Genomic DNA, 21,229 nt, shown 5'->3' with positions numbered 1-21,229 from the left:
ATAGAAACTTACAAGATACTACATGGCTTGGAAAGGGTGGACGCTCGGAAATTGTTTCCGTTAGGCGAGGAGACTAGGACCCGTGGACACAGCCTTAGAATTAGAGGGGTTAAATTCAGAACAGAAATGCGGAGACATTTCTTCAGCCAGAGAGTGGTGGGCCTGTGGAATTCATTGCCGCAGAGTGCAGTGGAGGCTGGGACGCTAAATGTCTTCAAGGCAGAAATTGATAAATTCTTGATGTCACAAGGAATTAAGGGCTACGGGGAGAATGCGGTTAAGTGGAGTTGAAATGCCCATCAGCCATGATTGAATGGCGGAGTGGACTCGATGGGCCGAATGGCCTTACTTCCGCTCCTATGTCTTATGGTCTTATGGTCTTATGTATGGAATAAACTGCCAGAGGAATTGATGGATTCAGGTACAGTTACAACATTTACAAGACATTTGGATAAGTACACGATATGAAAGGTTTGAAGGATATGGGCCAATTGCAGACAGACGGGACTAATTTAGTTTGGGAACATGATTGGTGTGGACTCTATAACTCTGACGGTGAAGTTAATGAAAAAAGAGTACCCAAGATTGTGAGAACAGTTCAGTATAAAACAAAAAGAATAAAAGCCTGGTTACCTCCCTCCTAGAATACTCCATTCAGTGTTCATATTCTATATTGCTCATCGAGCAACATTTGGAACAATAAAAGTCACCAGAAGGATCACAGTTTTAAATCCCTCATTTATCACAATAGGTTGGGACAGCAGCATCTGTTTACACCAGAAAATTGCAGACTTTAATACTTGAACTGTTGCAGGACCAGATTACTTTGAACAACAATTTGAACTAGATCGATGAGAAAAATTAAGGGACTACGCACAGAATTATGCATGCTTAGAACTTGGCTAGATGTTAGGAAGTTTCTCTTTTTGCAGAGAATTACTGCCATTAAGTCAACAGCTAATGTAATAAATGTGGATTTGTTTCAACAAGCTGGATATAGAGTCAAAGAGTTGTACAGCATGGAAACAGACCCTTCAGTCCAACTCGTCCATGCTGACCAGATATCTAAAGCAATCTAGTCCCATTTGCCAGCATTTGGCCATTATCCCTCTAAACCCTTCCTATTCATATACCCATCCAGGTGCCTTTTAAACATTGTAATTATACCAGCATCCACCACTTCCTCTGGCAGCTCATTCCAGACACACACCACCCTATCTTTGAAAAGGTTGCCCCTTAGGTCTCTCTTAAATCTTTCCCCTCTCACCTGAAACCTATACCGCTAGTTTTGGACTCCCTAATCCCAGGAAAAGATCTTGTCTATTCATCCTAAATATGCCCCTCATGATTTTGTAAACTTTTATAAGGTCACCCCTCAGCCTCCTACGCTTTACAGAAAATAGCTCCCGTCCATTCAGCCTTCCCCCTATAGCTCAAATCCGCCAACCCTGGCAACATCCTTGCAAATCTTTTCTGAACCCTTTCAGGTTTCACAACATCCTCCTTATAGCAGGGAGATGAGAATACTCCAAAAGTGGCCTAACCAATGTCCTGTACGGTCGCAACATGACCTCCCAACTCCTCTATTCAATGTTCTGACCAATAAAGTCAAGCATACCAAATACGTTCTTCACTATCCTATTTACCTGCTACTCCACTTTCAACGAACTATGAGCCTGCGCTCCAAAGTCTCTTTATTCGGCAACAATCCCTAGGACCTTACCATTATTATGTGTAAGTCCAGCCCTGATTTGCCTTTCCAAAATGCGGTACCTCACATTTATGTAAATTAAACTTCATCTGCCACTCCTCAACCCCTTGGCCCATCTGATCAAGATCTTGTCATACTCAGAGATAACTGTTCTTTGTTATGGCTAATATCACCGTCAAACATTGGTGGGTATTCAGCAGTATGCTTACTGATTTCCTGACAATATTATGATCTCCTGAAGGAGCTCCCCCATTTTATATTGCTTCTGGATAAGTCTAGCAGTTTTTATTTTTCTTCTTCCAGAAAATGCATGACTACTGGTGGAAAGGAACACAAAGACTGATGAGCATAATAATTGGAACAGGCTCTTTGGACCATTTGCTCTCTCTTTCGTCCATCTCTTCATATGCTTGAAGAATAACAGCTTCTAAAATTTTAAACAAAGAGCATTAAATGGTGACCACCCAATGTTCAAATTAAGGGATGTAACTGAATGACTGCATTCATACAATAGTGCTGAGACAAGATGAAAAGGAGTTCTTGGAGGACATAAAGGAACACTTCTCACAAACAATAGTCATCAAAGAGTAAAATGCCTATTCAACTTCTTTTATTACTTTTACTGCAGTTCATTCATTGCACACACATAGCTACTTAATTCAAAGGACGTGTAAGTCATTGGCGACCTTTACAGCATTTATTGCCCTGAAGACAGTTAAAAGTCAACCACATTGCCACAGATCTGCAGTCATATACAGGTCAGACCAGGTAAGGATGCTAAATTTCTTCCCCTAAAGGACTTTAATTAGTGAACCAGATAGATTTTTATGTCAATCGTCAGTGGTTTCATGGTTGCCATGAGGCTAGCTTTTTAATATAGTTTTTTTAAATTGAATTCAAATTTCAATATCCGCTGTGGTCAGAACATTAGCCTCAGATTATGGATTAATACTCTGGTGACTTTACCATTATGCCATCACCTCCCTTTAGAAATGCTTCCAAAAATTCCACTGAAAATCTGTGCATCAGAACCATTCAAAGTAACTTGTAAAAATAAGAATTTTGATACAAAATGAAGTCAGTGATGAGCAACATCACCTTCCTTGAACTTTAATTAAAAGGCTACTCATAAGGCTTAGTTTTTTTCAGAAATTGCAAGAAATAAAAGAACATTAACAAACCTGTTGCTGGAGAAATGCAGTAGTCATCCTCTACAGACTGGCCATAGACATCATCATCTTCAAAGTCTAAAAATAAACACGATTGAGCAACTTTTAGAAAATTTAAAATGATCTGCACCAGTACTATAATGAATAGACCACTTGGAAAAATTGAAGCAACTACTGATTTCCTGAATTCTGACATTAAAGCAAATCGTCTGTTCATATCCACTTCTACTCTCCAGAGATTCCTATTTGTAGATTTAATTTAAAAAACTGAATGAAGGATAAATCTAAATAAAACAATAACACAAAAGCCTTGCCCTCAGCATCTTCTCAAGATAGTTAGTAATGAGCAATAAACGTGCCCTTTGCATCCTCATCCATTTCCCATTACAAATAAAATGTCCTACTGAAATAAAATTGGGAAAATCTTAAACTGGGAAAAAATGCTGCTGTTCGGAGAAGCAGCATCAAAGCATGCCGACAAATGTGTTAAGTAAACTTGGTTATTTGATATCTACAAATGAAAATTAAGGTGCACTTAAAAACTGGTTGGGTTGGAATAAGTGAAATAATTGATAAATACCTCTCAACAACCTTGGCAGAACTTTCACCAATTTAATTCCGAAACTGAAGTGAGATCACCTAAGCTGGTCTGAAAATTTAATTCTGAAACTGAAGTGAGATCAAATAGCTGGTACTAGTTGATCTGACACGATAACCTGTGTCAACAATATCAATGCAGAATTCTGTGTGTCAACAATCACTCCTTCTGTATGAAGGCATTGTGTATACAGTTTCAATGCAATAAGTTCTCAAGTGCCTCACCTACCAATGAAGTTAGAATAGCAGTCATAAAGTCCCACTGAAGATTGATTTTATGCTTATGGTCCACCTGCAAAAGTGTACTTAAAAGCAAAGGATGGGGACCAAGAGCATATCTCTTGAAATAAGTTTTTAACCAAGCCCAGTGACAGTGAGGTACTGTTGCCCCACGACAGATCTGCTAACTCAGCTTCAACTGAGCATGACGACAAAGTGAGGACTGCAGATGCTGAAGATCAGAGTCCAGAGTGTGGTGTTGGAAAAGCACAGCAGGTCAGGCAGCACCCCAGGAGCAGGAAAATCAACGTTTCGGGCATAAGCCCTCCATGAGAAATAGGGGGGTTGGGGGGGGGGGGGGGGGCAGGTGCTAAGAGATAAATGGGAGAGGGGGCTGGGGAGAAGGTAGCTGAGAATGCAATAGGTAGATGAAGGTGAGGGAGAAGGTAATAAGTCGGAGAGGAGGTTGGAGAGGGTAAATCGGGAAGACAATGGACAGGTCAAGAGGACGGTGCCAAGTTGAAGGCTTGGGACTGGGGTAAGATGGGGAAATGAGGAAACTGGAGAAATCCATATTGATCCCTTGGGATTGCAGATCCCCAAGACAGAAGATGAGGCATTCTTCCTCCAGATGTCAGGTGATTAGGGTTTGGCAACGGAAGTGGCCCAGGCCCTGCATGTCCTTGCCAGAGTGGAAGGGAGAGTTGAATTGTTCAGTCACAGGGCAGTGGGGTGGTGCTGCAGGTCTTCCAGAGATGTTCTCTGAACCAATCCGCAAGTTGGCGTCCTGTCTCCCCAATGTAGAGGAGACTCCATCGTGTACAACGGATTCAGTAGATGACATTTGTGGAGGTACAGGTAAATTTCAGTTGGAAGTGCAAGGATCCTTTGGGGCCTTAGAAGTAGGTGGGGTGGGCCCAGGTTTTGCATTTCCTGTGGTGACAAGGGTAGGTGCCAGGAGTGGAGTGAGTGCTGGGGAGGTGTGGATCTGACAAGGGAGTTGTAGAGGGAATGGTCTCTCTGGAAAGCTGATCTGGGTGGGGAGGGAAATATATCCCGAGTGGTGGGGTCTTTTATATCACCTTCTCCTACTTACTACATTCTCAGGTACCTTCACCACGCCCACGCCCACACCCCCCTCCATTTATCTCTCAGCCCCCCGGCCCACCAGCCTCATTCCTGATGAAGGGCTTTTGCCCGAAATGTCAATTCTCCTGCTCTACAAATACTGTCTGACCTACTGTGCTTTTCCAGCACCACACTCTCAACTGAACTGAGTGTGAATCAGGAGCTACAGGTCTGCACTTGCACTGATCCATAACACAGCCACCTGGATTTTGCAACAAAAACAAAGTAATGGAGAAACTCAGCAGGTCTGGCACCATCTGCAGAGAGAAAAACAAGAGTTAATGTTTCAAGTCTAGTGACCCTTTGCCAGAACTAAAAATCATGCTGATGACGGGGTTGGGGGCTGAATGGTGGGGATGGGAGTGGTGTGGGGCAGTGAATAGAGTACAAGGAGACAGTGCTGAGAGAAAGAAAGGACAGGTACACAAAGATAGTTGATGGTAAATTGAGAGAGAGAGATAAATTCTGGGTCTGGTCCGAACAAGAGTAAAGGTTGTAAATAGTTTGGCTGTGTTGGGAGCAACCCTTACAAAACAGGACCTAGGGGTGTCAGGAGAGGATAACAAACAGGAGAGGAGGAGTTTTGCATTCTGAAGTTGAACTCAATGTTTAGTGCTAAAGGTTGTTAGGTACCCAGGCAGTGAAATAGGATAGGGTTAGGGCTCCTTCAGCCTCGCTTAAGCACTGCCACAGGCCCAAAACAGAAACGTTAGCATAGAAGCTCGGGGCCATTTTTACAGATAAAGCGTAGGTGTTAGGCAAAGCTGTGACCCAGTGTGCATTTCATTCACCTCGTGTATAGTCAATGAAACAAATTTATCCTCGTCATCCATTATGATTACAACTGCCCACGGACTTTTTATGGCTTTTTGAGCAACAACTTACTCTCTATAAAGGGATCAGAAACTGAAATTCAGCTGTCAGCTGGGACTCACTTGCCAACACTCTCAACTGAGTCAATCTGCTGTGTGTTTATTCCAGAGATCGATTGAGAAAAACTGCAGAAAGCAAAAGCACATAAGGATTTGGGGGGTCATCATGCATAATTCACAAAAGGCTAGCATACAAGTTCAGCAATGTAATAGGAAAGGCATATAGAATGTCAATCCTTATTTGAAAGGGATTGGAATATAGAATAGGGAAGTCTTGCTAAAACTATACAATGCATTAGTCAGACTGGAATGCTGTGAAGAGTTTTGGTCTCCTTATCAAGGAAACATATACTGGCATTACAGACAGCCTAGAGAAGATTTATTAAATTGATTCCAGGTATGAGGAGATTGTCTTACAAGGAGAGGTTGAAGAGGTTGGGCCTGTACTTACTGGCACTTAGCAGAATGAAAGTTACAAAATTTTGAGGACTTGACAGGGTAGATGAGAGAGAGGCAATGACCCTTTTGGGGAAGCTCGAAACCTTGAGTCTCAGACAAGAGGTCATAATCTCAGAGTAAAGAGTGGCTCATTAGAACAGAGATGAGGAAGAATTTCCTTCATTGCTCAGACTTTTGAGTATAAGAGTTGGGATATCTTGTTGAGGTTACACAGGACATTGACGAGGGCTCTTCTGGAGTACTGTGTGCAGTTCTGGTCGCCCTACTAGCGGAAGGATATTTGCAATTTGAGAAGTTTCAGAAAATATTTACCAGGATGGTGCTGGAAATGGAGGGTTTGAATTATAAAAATAAGCTGAATAGGCTGGATTTTTTCCACTGGAGCATAGGAGGTTTAGGGGTAACCTCTTACATTACTGGCTATTTAAAATCATGAGGGGCATAGATAAGGTAAAGAGCAAGTGTATTTGCCCTAGGTTGGGGGAGTTCAAAAGTAGGGGTCATTTTTAAGGTGAGAGGAGAAAGTTCTAAAAAAGACATGACAGGCAATCTTTTTTACACAGTTTGTGATACATGTGTGGTAATGAACTGTAAGAGATAGTAGTGGATGTAGGTACAGTTACAACATTTAAAAGACATTTGAATAAATACATAAATAGGAATGGTTTGGAGGGATATGAGCCAAATGCAGGCAAATGGGACAAGTTTAGTTTGGGAACACGGTGGGTCTGGACTAGTTGGACTGAAGGGTCTGTTTCCATGCTGTATGACTATGAATTTTTCTCTCAGAGGGTCGATACTCAAGCTGTGAAATTATTTAACACAGAGGCCTGTTGAGGCTGGGTCATTCAAGGCTGAGACACAGATTTTTAGTCAGTAAGAGAATCAAGGATTATAGGGATAAGATAGGATTATTGGATCAACCATAATCTCAGTGAATGGTGGAGCAAGCTCAATGTGTTAAATGGCCTACTTCTGCTCCTATGTCTTATGGTCATTACTAGGCTTGGCCTTCTCCAATTTTGAAAAAGGATATAACAACTGCTCTGGCACCATCCCTGTAACTGCAGATAAACTGAAGATATTGTCTAGTTCCTCTGCAACTTCTCAGCATTCCTCGGCAACCTGGGATGCATCCCATCTGCACCAGGTGACTAATCCAATTTTAGTATTCAGGACATTCTGGTACTTCTTTATATATTTATAAACTTAAGCACTGTCCTGACAACCTCCTCCATTTCCATCGCTTTATCAAAATCACATTGCTTGGGAAACATTGATGTAAAGTACTCATTAAGCACATCGTCCATGTCTCGTCATGCACCAAGAGGTCTCCATTATGGTGTCTAATCACCACGCTACTTCTCGGAGAGTCCTTTTATTGTTAGTGATTGCATAGATCATCTTTGGTTTTTCTTTAAATGTAGCTGTCAATCTAGCTTTGTACGATGTATTTGCCTCTCAGTTCCTCTCTCACTTCTCTGTGCTTTTTATATTCAGCCCAATTCTCCCATGTATTATCAAGCTGACAGCTGTTATACATGACTTTTCTGCTTTATCCTACTCTTCAATCCATCAACCTCAGAGTTGCGAGTTTGGTTTTGCCTCCCAAAGTTCCGTCAGTATTTACAGTAGAGGAAATGTCAGCATGCCAGATATTGTACAGTATGCACAAAAGATCACGGCGTATAAGTCAACCTTTGAACCATCCAAAATCCCTCCAAAAACAGGGATCAGCTTATACACAGTGTATAAAATAGGAACTGTCAGTCCAAATGGTCATAATTTTGAAATGAGTTTTTAAAAACACTAATAGTTCACATAAACTGATTGAATTGAATTCAACACAAAGTCAAATTTCAGCGAAACAAAACTTTGCTTAGGTCACAGCTGGAGTACTGCATGCAGCTCTGTCACCATTAGTTAGGCAGGGAAAAGCAAATCTTAGCAGGACTTATACACTTAATGGTAAGGTCCTAGGTAGTGTTGCTGAACAAAGAGACCTTGGAGTGCAGGTTCATAGCTCCTTGAAAGTGGAGTCGCAGGTAGATAGGATAGTGAAGAAGGTATGCTTTCCTTTATTGGTCAGAGTATTGAGTACAGGAGTTGGGAGGTCATGTTGTGGCTGTACAGGACATTGGCTAGGCCACTGTTGGAATATTGCCTGCAATTCTGGTCTCCTTCCTATCGGAAAGATATTGTGAAACTTGAAAGGGTTCAGAAAAGATTTACCAGGATGTTGCCAGGGTTGGAGGATCTGACCTACAGGGAGAGGCTGAACAGGCTGGGGATGTTCTCCCTGGAGCGTCAGAGATGAGGGGTGACCTTATAGAGGTTTACAAAATTATGAGGGGCATGGATAGGATAAATAGACAAAGTTTTTTCCCTGGGGTCAGGGAGTCCAGAACTAGAGGGCATAGGTTTAGAGTGAGAGGGGAAAGATATAAAAGAGACCTAAGGGGCAACTTTTTCACGCAGAAGGTGGTACGTGTATGGAATTATCTGCCAGAGGATGTGGTGGAGGCTGGTACAATTGCAACATTTAAGAGGCATTTGGATGAGTATATGAATAGTAAGGGCTTGGAGGGATATGGGCCGGGCGCTGACAGGTGGGACTAGATTGGGTTGGGATATCTGGTCGGCATGGACGGGTTGGACCGAAGGGTCTGTTTCCGTGCTGTACATCTCTATGACTCGAATTTCAAGGGTAAAGGTGCAAGAAGAAATTAAATAAACCGGAGTTATATTCTCTATGAAGATTTGGAGACAATTTGAACAAAGCTTTCAAAATGTTAAAGGAAACAATGGGAGAAACTAATTCTGCTGTTTGGAGATTTGATTTGAATTACTGTTATGTGTACTTTGCTAGAAAATACATCGAAAAGTGTTGTATAGTTTCACCACTCTCTGGTGCCATCTTAAGACACAGAACATAGAATATAAAGACAAAAAAATAAAGAAATAAAGATAAGGTATTCAATTTTATCATCCTTCTTGTTAAGTGCTCCACCATGGACCAGGTGACCAGACATGAGTCCCCTCCACTGCGCCACCGCCATTGGAGCAAACATCGCTGCTCTTTGGCCATCTCACCTTCACTGACACCCAGAAGTCTAGGACTTGTGCTACAATAAACTTTGCAACAAATAACTTTTAAAAAGATAAATGAATTTCCTGTGACTGACTGAAATAATCAAATAACAAGGTTTCAGGTATTAAGTCTTTTTTACTGTAAAAAATAAAAACATTGACCACGTTTTGTATGTAACTTACACTATAGAAGTTACAAGAAAGAAACTTCATTCAATAGGACTGAAGATCTTTACAGTGTCCTTTAAGTAAGCACTTCATTCTCCCAGAACCAGTCGAAAGCAATTCTACACTCCAGATGATATCTTTCTCTTTTCTTTCCCAGCCATTTAACCTTTAATCCCAGAAGCACGGCACAGTGGCTCAGTGGTTAGCACTGCTGCCTCACAGTGCCAGGGACCCGGGTTCAATTCCCGCCTTGGACGACTATCTGTGTGGGTTTCCTCCGGGTGCTCCAGTTTCCTCCCACAGTCCAAAGATGTGCAGGTTAGGTGAATTGACCATACTAATTGTCCATAGTGTTGAGGAATGTGTAAGCTAGGTGCATTGGTCAGGGGTAAATGTAGAGTAATTGGGTAGGGGAATGGGTCTGGGTGAGATACTCTTTGGAGGGTCAGTATCGACCTGTTGGGCCAAATGGCCTGTTTCCACACTGTAGGGAATCTATTCTGTTCTATTCTATTCTAAGTGGCTTCATTTGGAGATTCGTATGTTTTAGAATGAGCCAGCCATATCCTCTGGATCCTCACAAACTCTCTCTCTAAAAACAAGTGCATACTCCCACCTTCTCTGTGGCTGATAAATAAGAAGGGCAGCATTTTCTCTACATCTGGAGAAGGAAGGACTGCTGCTACTTCCATCCTTTTACACTCTCCCTCAAATTCCAGAAGACTAACTTCATATCAAAATATTCAGGGACCTGTTAGAAATGCCAGAATCTCAATACTACAGTGGCTTTTTGTAGAATCTTCCATTTTTAAGTTCATCTCGAAAACAACAAGAATCACATGCGCCTTGTATCAAAGCAGAAATTGCTAACTAACACCAATTCAAGACTTCCAATTCTGTTTTATCCTGGAATAAAATAGATAGCTTCAAGTTATAAAAATTCCCATCACCTTGGCGAGAAACCTAAAGAGCAACTGTATATCCAATCAGCACAGATGCTCTTCCCATTATCCACATGCGCGAACATGTTGTGTTTTCTCAGTAAGTCTCTTGACTTGAACCCCTCATCCCCATAGCTACCAAACTACACACGTTTGCTGTCATTCAAAATCCAGCAAGACAAATGAACTCTGTCCCATCGCCACTTTAAATTGTAAGAGACAGTCTCAAAGCATCATTTTATAAACTTCACATTTGTAACACCAGGGTCTCAGTCAATTTGAGCCAAATTTTTCAGGGGTAAAATTGGCAAACACTTCTTAATGGGACGAGAGTCGTAGAAGTTTGAAACTCGCTTTTGCAAATGGGAAATGATGCTATATCAATTATTGATTTTAAAACTGAGACTGATAGAGTATTAGTCAAAGCTATTAAGAGACATAGAGCAAAGATGGGTATTATGGAGTTTGATTATCTTTCAAAGAGATTATGGAACATAATGGAGCTCTTTGTTTAATCTTACTCCCGAATTGTGGAATGCATCTGAACCTCTTGAAAGGCTCCTCCTTTACTTTTCTGTCTGCCAGTCATTTACTCCAATTTACACTGGCCAAATTCCTCCTCAAACCACTGAAATCAGCCCACTTCCAGTTAATTACTTTTATTCTAGATTGCACCTTATCCTTCTCCATTATAACACTATAATCATTATTCCCATATTGGCCCCCAATGTAATATTCTCCACTTGACCTATTTCATTCTCCAATACTTATTCCATCATTTGAAAGTCTTGCTAACATCATCTTTTTCATCAAGCATTATCCTGCAATATCCAATTTCTACTTTCACTGAGAATAACTGATATACCATTACCTTTGAGGTCCTGGTTCTAACTTTCTCTCCAACAACAGGACATTAATTCTCTTTGTCCCTACATTGTTGACCCCAACATAAACTGACACTTCTGGCTTTCCCCAAGAAGGTTCTGTACTGTCTTCTAGGACCAGAGAGGCAGCATACAGGAGAGACTTATATGACTGAAATTCCATGTAGCCGCATCAATAATTCTTCAAAGCGTATTTTAAAAATCCTTGACGTCATTAGAGCAATCTAACAGAATCACTTCCAGTGGAAGAGATCCCACAGATTTCTTTTCTTAAATAATTCAGATACTATTCGTTTAGTAAGGCAATTACACCACAACCAGACAATGCATAACTGCATCAAAGTTAAACTACAACTTCTTTCTGGTAGAGCACCTCTTCTGATTAACGTCTATAAAATGCAGAAACATTTTTAAAAATGCTAATTTTGCACACAAATGTTCGTGCACTTTAGGGTTCAACCTATTCACAATCATAATGAAATAAAGAATCCAAGCCCAGCTACCAGTAACAGAAACAGGCATTTATGTTTGCCTCCTCAATATACAGAATAAATCACCCTCTTACAATGATACAATAAACAAATATTAATGAAATTTGAAAACAGTACAAAAAGCAGTATGTTAAAAATAAAAACATTAATAACTTCATTATCAATCTGTTCAGATGAGTTATGATATACCTTTATGGCCATCATTTCTTCAGGTGGAACACCATGTCTATACAAGACCCCAATGAATCAATACGTACACCAATGAAAGATACTATGTCACTTAAATTCAATATAATCACCCAGTGCTCAGAAAGCCAATTTGGCCATAACAAAGTGCAGCACATTAACAAATAAGAATAGTTTGACTGAAGAGAGATCATAAAAGATCAAATAGGTTAAACAGGACTTTGGAGAAAATGAGAAAATAGGTGCTCAAATATAAAATCCATCCAACTACCTCCTAGAACAAAGGGAGAAACAATTTTTACTGATTATCGGTAGAATTCATTAACACAAAAGGAGAAAACTTTGCATCTGCCAACAGGAGAAAGTGAGGACTGCAGATGCTGGAGGTCAGAGCTGAAAATGTGTTGCTGGAAAAGCGCAGCAGGTCAGGCAGCATCCAAGGAGCAGGAGAATCAATGTTTCGGGCATAAGCCCTTCTTCAGGCTTATGCCCGAAACGTCGATTCTCCTTCTCCCAACAGCCTTGTTGTGTTGGTTCAAGTAGTAAAGTGGCCTATTGTCACAGATATTTGATGTTGTATTTTAGTAAAGGATTCTATACTTAGTGTTTAACTTAAAGTTTCCAATCTTGGTGTGCAGAAGAGTAGGCCATTTGGCCTTGAGCCCACTCTGCCATTCAGACTTTGGCTATGGTCTCATTTCCACTATCATGCTTGCCTCTACCTTAATCCTCATCTCCTTGTTAGTTCAGACTTAATCTCAGCCTTGAATAAATCTAATAGCCCAGCCTCCTCTGCTTTCTGAGAAAGAAAACTCCAGACTAATAACTCCTTTTGAGAGAAAATAAATTCCATCTGTTTTAAAAGGGAGGCCTCTTACTTTAAAACATTTGACTTCTAGCTCTAGGGTCCCTAACAAATCGGATACCAGGAGGAAGTCTCCTGGAGATTTTATTTGCTTCAATTTTATGATCTCATTTTTCTAAACTGCATTGGGTAAAGGTCTAACCTGTTCAACATTTCTTCATCAGACAAGTGCTTCATACCAGGAATGAGTCAAGTGAACATTCTCTGTAATGTTTTTAATACAGTTACATACTTTTTAAATAAGACAACCAAAAGTGTACATACTGCTCCATTTCTAGTATCATTAAGATCATATACACCTGTTGTAAAATGTTTCTTCTTATGGATTCCATTTCATTCGTAATAAAGGACAAAGTGGGCAGCACGGTGGCACAGTGGTTAGCACTGCTGCCTCACAGCGCCAGAGACCCGGGTTCAATTCCCGACTCAGGCGACTGACTGTGTGGAGTTTGCACATTCTCCCCGTGACTGCATGGGTTTCCTCCGGGTGCTCCGGTTTCCTCCCACAGTCACAAAGATGTGCGGGTCAGGTGAATTGGCCATGCTAAATTGCCCGTAGTATTAGGTTAAAGGGGTAAATGTAGGGGTATGGGTGGGTTGCGCTTCGGCGGGTCGGTGTGGACTTGTTGGGCCGAAGGGCCTGTTTCCACACTGTAAGTAATCTAATCTAATTTGTTTTACGTCCCTAATGGCTTGAAGTCAAACATTTTTAGATTCATGCAACAGGATACCCAGATCCCTCTATTCCTCAAGTCCTGGAAACTGTCTCGATGTAAATTTTTTTTTATTCTTCCTGCTCAAACAGACAAGTTTACATTTTCCCCACTATACTTTATCTGCCAAACTTTGCTCACTCACAACCTAAATTCCTTTGAAGAGTCTTTACCTCTTCGTTACAACTTAATCTGCAAATTTAGCTACTATACACTTTGGACCCTTCGTCCAAATCATTTACATTGATTGTGAATAGCCAAGATCCAAACACTGAGTCCTATGGCACTCTGCTATTTACTGCTTGCCAAACTGAAAATGACTCAATTACAGTGCGTTTTGGTATAACGCAACAGTTGCATTTCACTGCAAGCTCACGCTACCGAAAATCATTCTGTAGAAGATCGCTATACCCGTTCAGCAGAAAGTTCAACACTTTCCAAATAGTGGCCACAATTCTTCAATCACGCTATAGCCAATTCATGTTGACGAAACACATTACACCAGGACGCACCATATTCTTCTCTGTTGTGCGAGCTAACCAATCCTTCAACCAGGCTCTTACTGTTAAAGTACCTATTTGAGATGACTTAGTGAATCCCAAACGGACTCGACTGATAGGCCTCTCTTGGTTCACCTCGGAGATCGTACTCTTCTGGAATATAAAAGTCTTACACCCAATTTAGTTTAAATTATTACCTTTATTTACCATGGCATCAATGTTACACTATAACATAGATACCTACAAGCCAGGCTTGAGGAAAGGTTTTAAAACCATTAGCATAGTAGTAGTGCCTGCTCTTACCCCTAAGAACTCTCTCAGGCTACTCCCCTTATTGCTGCAAACAAACTGTCTTTCTACAGAAATTAGTATTGAGATTACAAAAACACCACATGTCCTTAATCAGATTAGCAGCAATAAAATGGCACAAGTTTGTATAGGAAGAGAAACTAAATGACAGATCTGAGTACACGTGACAATTAAGAAACATGCACAAAGTGGGAAACCTTGATCGAGCCAGGTCAAATGACCAATTGCTTTGGCTAGATCAGCGAACAAACCTACACCCTAAACCTCAACCTGAGCTACAAACCTTGCATGAGCTTCCCTGTTAACAGTACATCACAACAAGAGACTAGTCTAAACTATGTGGGAAAAGGTCATGAGGTAACCTCGCTCAGCTAACATGCCCAGTACCATTGTCCTACAACATTCCAAGCAGTGAATAACTAAAGGAATACTTGTTGTTTAGAAGGTAATATTTGCACTGCACAAGTGTTGGGCAATGACTATCACCAACGAGAGAACTTAACCATCACCGCTCAAGATTCATAGTAATTGCCATTAGTGATTTTCTCACTATCAACATTGTGGGGTTAGCACGGAGTAAAAACTGAACTGACGAGCCATATAAATAATATGGTTACAATAGTGTTAGGTGCATTAGTTATGGGTAAATGTAGGGGAATGGGTCTGGGTGGGTTACTGTAGGGAATCTAATCTATAGAGCAAGCTCGTGCCTTTGAATTAAGCAGTGTAATTCCCCTCCTCTGTCCCCAATACTTGTCTACATAACAAGGTACAAAGTCATCTACATCTACAAGCATGAGGGAATACTCCCCATTTGCCTGGATTGGTCCAGCACTAACAATCAAGACGATCAACTGCATCCATGTCAAAGCAGCCTATTTAATTCACATTGCATTCACCAAAGCAGAAGTTTGCACAGTGGCTAGTACTGCTGCCTCATAGCGCCAGGGACCCAGGTTTGATTCCAATCTTGAACGAGTGGACATTCTCCCCATGTCTGTGTGGGTTTTCACCAGCTTCTTCCCACAGTCCAGAGAGGTGCTGGTTTGGTGGATTGCCCATGCTAAATAGTATCCAGAGATGTGCAGACTAGGTGGATTAGCCAAAGATAAATGCAGGATTACAGGTATAGGGCAGGGTCGTGGTATAGGGTAGGGGGGTGGGTCTGATTGGGAGTCTCTTCTGAAGGGTGGTATGGACTCAATGGACCAAATGGCCTGCTTCCACACTGTTGGGATTCTATAAAAAACTAATGTCAGCAGTGTACCACCTACAAAATGCAATAAAATCTCACTAGGACTCATTTCACAGCACATTACAAACCTTCAGCTTCTACTAAAAATGGTAGATGAAACAAAGGAAACATACAATCTGCACATTCCCTTCAAGCCACACTTCATCCTGATTTAGAACTCTATTGCCATTCTTTCACTGCCACCAAATCAAAATTCTGGAACTCCACTTCTGACAACAGTATGGATGTCCCAACTCACAAAGGATTACAGCAGTTCAAGAAGGCAGCTCACCATGACCTTTTCCCTGGCAATTAGGGACTAGTCAGTGGCATCCATATCTCATAAACAGATTTGTTTTAAAAATGGAGTACTTTTGATCTTTGCTCCATCAAGCAGTGTTAAAACAATTGTGATGATCTAAGGGCATGATATAACATAAATCTTACTGCTGATTAGATATTTCATGCAGTACAATAGCCCCATACATGAAATAAGCTTGGTGGAAACATGAAAATGTTCTGTCTTGTATTACTAAATTTAAAAGTGGCTTATCTCTGCTCAACTTTGTCTAAATTAAGCTTTATTTGAAATCATGCACTTAAGTAAATGTAGTCTACATAACTTAAGTACAGTTAGTCACGACGTTAGTCGTAAAAACTTCTAGGTGTCATAAATACATATGGCATATTTGAAACACTTCACAGCATATTCATACAAGACACCATGTTGAAGTATTTCTAATTAAAAGAAAAACCAAGAATGAGAAATTGAAAAATTCATTATCCACTCCGTGGTACTGTTGTTGATAACACTTTGTTAAGTGTAGATTCACAAAGCTAACTGCAACTTTCTATTTTGTTGAAGTAAGCTTTATAAACAAGGCTGTACTGTGTTGAAATCTGACCTGCTGCGCTTTTCCAGCAACACATTTTCAGCTCTGTACTGTGTTGAAAGTCTGTCAAATATTTTATTCGGGCTAATACCTCATAAGAAAGTACTCAAGAAGTAAGCAATTTAAACCATATCCTCAAAAGCTAAACTGTACTTAGGTTGTCACTATTTCAGTTTAAATAAAAACGTTCATCCCAACAGCATCTGGGGAATGTGTATGCAGCAACTACTTCACTGGATTTGCACAAAATCAACAGCGGGTCGAATGATTAATTGTCAAGCACTAATAATAACTAATTATTATGATTCTAGCGGTCTGCACCACGACCAGGTTTCGTTCTTGGGTTAAAGCAGGAGTGAGTGAATGAGTGAGTGGTTGAGAGGCCCAGCGCTGAGCTTGCCCCCTTACTGCAGAGTGGAGCAGGGTTACAGGCCCGAGCGGCCACCGGCTCCGGGGCAGCGGCATAACCTGAGAACAAATCAGCGCCCGATGCGGCTGGTGCTCAGTACCTTCGTCATACTTCAGTCCGCGGACATTTCTATGCCTGGCCATGCTGCTCACGGCTCATCCGCGCCGTGTTGTTTTCGCCTTACTCGACGTGACAAAGTTTTTTTTCCCAGGCCAGCGCCGTCACCATGTCCCCAGGCCGCGCACGCGCACTGACAGCTCCCCTCCCCCCCCCACCTCCCGAATCATTGCGCTGTCTCCCTTCGCGCACGCGTGCTTTGGAATGGAATGTTGGAGTGCGCGAGCTCCGCTGCCTCACCCGGAGTGTGAGTGACAGCTGCCAGGGCCACCCTGACACCAACGCAACACTGTGGATGGCCTTGTCTGTCTATGTGTGTGTGTGTGTCTGTGCAACGTGGCATGAATAGCTCATTTGCTGCGCTTCGAGGGGGTTGGGTGGGTGGTGTTTATAATCTTTTCAATGCGTTCTTGATCGTTTCTTTTCTATTATGGAATGAAGATCTGATACATATTTTTTCCCCAATTACACATCTGCAGGGAGCAGACTGGACTTGAACACTTGCCCCCTGCTCCAGAGGTACCGCTGCCACAGCTGTTGACTGATAGCGCCTGTAAATTTGGCGTTCAGCGCACCGAACTGAACTGAGACGTGAAAAATCGAAAGAACCGCGGATGCTGTAAATCAGAAACAATAACAGAAGTTGCTGGAAAAGCTCAGCACTTCTGAAGACAAATACAAAGTCAACATTTCGGGTCCAGTGACCCTTCCTCAGAATTGATGCTGCCAGACTTGCTAGCCTTTTCCAGCAACTTCTGATTTTGTAAACTGAGACATTGTTGGGTGCATGAGTGTGTGTCATGTACTTCTTGCAGCTTTCCAATCAATCAGTGATTCGGAACAGAATGATGCAACACAATGGGCGCTACCATTCAGCCCTAGAGGCTGTGCTGGATATTTCTTCATTTCATCCTGAAATGTCTTCTTCCACAAAGCCCTGCTTGTCTCATTCATTAAAGTATTTATACAGTACCCTCCTATGTTCTAATCTGCTTCCACAATTCTATCAATATTCTAGTTGATAATATGGACTTCAGTAAGGCATTAAACAGGTTGCTCATGGTAGACTGATTACCATGGATACAGAACTGGCTCGAAGGTAGAAGATAGAGAGTGGTAGTGCAGAGTTGGCTTTCTGACGAGAGGCCTGTGACTAGTGGTGTGCCACAAGGATCAGTGCTGGGTCCACTGTCTTTTGTCATTTACATAAGTGATTTGGATGTGAACATTGGAGGAATGGTTAATAAGTTTGCAGGTGACACTAAAATTGGAGGTGTAGAGAACAGCGAGGAAGGTTACTTCAGTGTATAACGGAACCTTGATCAGATGAGCCAATGGACCGAGGAGTGGTAGATGGAATTTAATTTAGATAAATATGAGATGTTGCATTTTGGGGTGGCACGGTGGCTCACAGCACCAGGATCCCAGGTTTGATTCCAGCCTTGGGTGACTGGCAGGGGAGATACGAGGATCAAGAGTGGAGCTTTGAGTCATTAGAGCTAGTGAAGATCATTGCTGGATCGTGATTGGACATTGGAGGATCGTTTAGTTGTGTTGACCTGCTCTTGGTGGATCTTTATGCTTGCTTTTTTTTTATTTCAAAAATATACTTTATTCATATATATTTAATCTATACAATTGGATATGTCATCATTCTGTAAACATTCCATTTCTTTGCGTATCGAAACAGGGTAATCATTCCTATTCACAGGTTGGTGCGATTACATTGAGCTGAGGCGCCAGCGGAGCCCAAATGACTGCGTAGGCCTCCTGTTCTTCTTTAGGCAGGCAGATGTTATATGGTGGTCTTTTCCCACCGCGCCTTGGCGGCAGCTGCCCCAAGCTTCAGCGCGTCCCTCAAAACGTAGTCCTGGACCTTGGAATGTGCCAGTCTGCAACACTCAGTCAGGGTCAACTCCTTCAGCTGGAAGATCAACAGGTTTCGGACGACCCAGAGAGCGTCCTTCACCGAGTTGATGATCCTCCAGGCACAGTTGATGTTCGTCTCGGTGTGCGTCCCGGGGAACAGGCCGTAGAGCACGGAGTCCCGCGTCACGGCGCTGCTCGGGACGAACCTCGACAGAACCACTGCATTCCTCTCCAGACTTCCTCTGCATAGGCACATTCCAGAAGGAGGTGTGTGACAGTCTCATCCCCCCCGTAGCCACTTCGAGGGCAGCATGCGGTGCGGCAGAGAGTCTGGGCGTGCATAAATGATCTCACAGGCAGAGCCCTTCTCACCACCAGCCAAGCCATGTCTTGGTGCTTGTTGGAAAGTTCTGGCGATGAGGCATTCTGCCAAATGGCTTTGACAGTCTGCTCAGGGAACCGCTCGACAGGATCTGCCCTCTCCTTTTCCCGAAGGGTCTCAAGGACACTACATGCTGACCACTTCCTGATGGACTTGTGGTCAAAGGTGTTTTTCTTGATAAATTTCTCCACGAAGGACAGGTGGTACGGAACGGTCCAACTACTTGGAGCGTTCCGCGGCAGCGAGGCCAGGCCCATCCTTCGCAACACCGGGGACAGGTAGAACCTCAGTACGTAGTGACACTTGGTGTTTGCCTACCGGGGATCCAAGCACAGCTTGATGCAGCCACACACAAAGGTGGCCATCAGGGTGAGGGTTGCATTGGGTGTGTTTTTTCCCCCATTGCACCGGTCTTTGTACATTACATCTCTTCGGACCCTTTGATCTCCACACGAAGTGGAAGATGGCCCGGGTGACTGCGGCGGCACAGGTTCTGGGGATAGGCCAGACCTGTGCCACGTATAACAATACTGAGAGTACCTCACACCTGATGGCCAGGTTTTTACCCGCGATGGAGAGCGACCGTTGCTCCCATCTGCCCAGTTTCTGTCTCACCTTCCTGATCCGCTCCTCCCAGGTCTTGGCGCACGCCCCAGCCCCCCCGAACCAAATACCCAGCACCTTCAGGTGGTCGGTCCTGACGGTGAAGGGGATAGAGGATTGGTCGGCCCAGTTCCCGAAGAGCATGGCTTCGCTCTTGCCTCGGTTTACCTTGGCCCCCGAGGCCCGTTCGAACTGGTCACAGATGCACATGAGTCTGTGCACGGACAGCGGATCCGAGCAGAAAACGGCGACGTCATCCATGTACAGGGAGGCCTTAACCTGTAGACCCCCGCTGCCAGGAATAGTCACCCCTCTCAGGCTCGAATCCTTCCTGATGGACTCGGCCAATGGCTCTATGCAGCACACAAACAAGGCAGGAGAGAGAGGGCAGCCCTGCCTGACTCCAGATCTGACTGGGAAGCTATCTGATTCCCACTCATTGATTGAGACTGCACTGACAATGTTGGTGTAGAGCAGTCTGATCCAATTAGCGATTCCCTCCCCGAAGCCCATTTTGGAGAGGACATCCCTCATATATGTATGCGATATCCTGTCAAAGGCTTTCTCCTGGTCCAGGCTGAGGCAGGTGTCCACCCCCCTGTCCTGCACGTAGGCAATCGTATCTCTGAGGAGTGCGGGACTCTCAGCGATCTTCCTGCCCGGTACAGTACAGGTTTGGTCAGGGTGAATCACCGATCCCAGAGCAGACCTGACCCGGTTGGCGATGACCTTTGACAAGATTTTGTAGTCTGTGTTTAACAGTGAGATCGGTCTCCAATTTCTAATTTCTTCCCTCTCCCCCTTCTGCTTGTAGATGAGGGTGATGATGCCTCATGGTACCTGCCCGAAGCATACTGACATACACCTCCAGCAGGTCCCGACCAATCAAGTCCCAAAGAGCGGAATAGAGCTCGACCGGTAAGCCGTCGCTTCCGGGAGTTTTATTCTTTTCGAAGGACTCGAGGGCCTTGGTCAGCTCATCCAGAGATAGCGGCTGGTCCAGCCTCTCTCGTGTTCCGTCGTCTAGGACCTCCGTGATAGAGGACAGGAATGACTTGGTGGCCGCGCTGTCGGTTGGCTTCGAGTCATACAGACTGGCATAGAAGGATTTGCTGATCCTCATGATGTCAGCCTGAGGTGACGTTACCGAGCCATCTTATTCCTTCAGGCTGCTGAGCACAGAGCTCTCTTTGTGCACCTTCTGGAAGAAGAAACGTGAGCACGTCTCGTCCTGCTCCACCAAGCGGACCCTGGACTGGAAGATTATCTTGGAGGCCTCCGAGGCAAAGAGCGAGGCTTGCTGGCCCTTCACCTCCTTGAGGTCCTCCGTGACATCGACCCCCATCGTCTGCAGCAGGAGCAGGTTCTGCATACTTTCCTGGAGCTTGGACAGTTTTCCCCGCCTCTCTCTCGCCTCCTG

The 21,229-nt window shown here is 43.2% G+C and overlaps 1 protein-coding gene across 3 annotated transcripts in view; it reads right to left on the bottom strand.

The window, feature by feature from the left end:
• hbs1l (HBS1-like translational GTPase) overlaps positions 1–17,074 on the bottom strand; it is a 173,305-nt gene extending 156,231 nt beyond the window's left edge. For all 3 annotated transcript variants that reach the window (XM_087982009.1, XM_043686247.2, XM_087982014.1), the window contains exons 1-2: positions 16,939–17,074; positions 2,893–2,958 (exon numbers count right to left, since the gene is read on the bottom strand). In XM_087982009.1, coding sequence (XP_087838135.1) covers positions 2,893–2,958; positions 16,939–16,981 — 109 coding nt within the window. In that variant the 5' untranslated portion in view covers positions 16,982–17,074. The remainder of the gene's footprint in view (positions 1–2,892; positions 2,959–16,938) is intronic.
• Between the last annotated feature and the right edge of the window lie 4,155 nt (positions 17,075–21,229).

The sequence above is a fragment of the Chiloscyllium plagiosum genome, unplaced genomic scaffold, assembly GCF_037043375.1.
Source record: "Chiloscyllium plagiosum isolate Xiang-an unplaced genomic scaffold, Cpla_swu_hap1 HiC_scaffold_3, whole genome shotgun sequence".
NCBI classification, from domain to species: Eukaryota; Metazoa; Chordata; class Chondrichthyes; order Orectolobiformes; family Hemiscylliidae; genus Chiloscyllium; species Chiloscyllium plagiosum.
The sequence above is the reverse complement of the archived record's forward strand: the minus strand, read 5'-3'. Positions and strand labels throughout refer to the sequence as shown.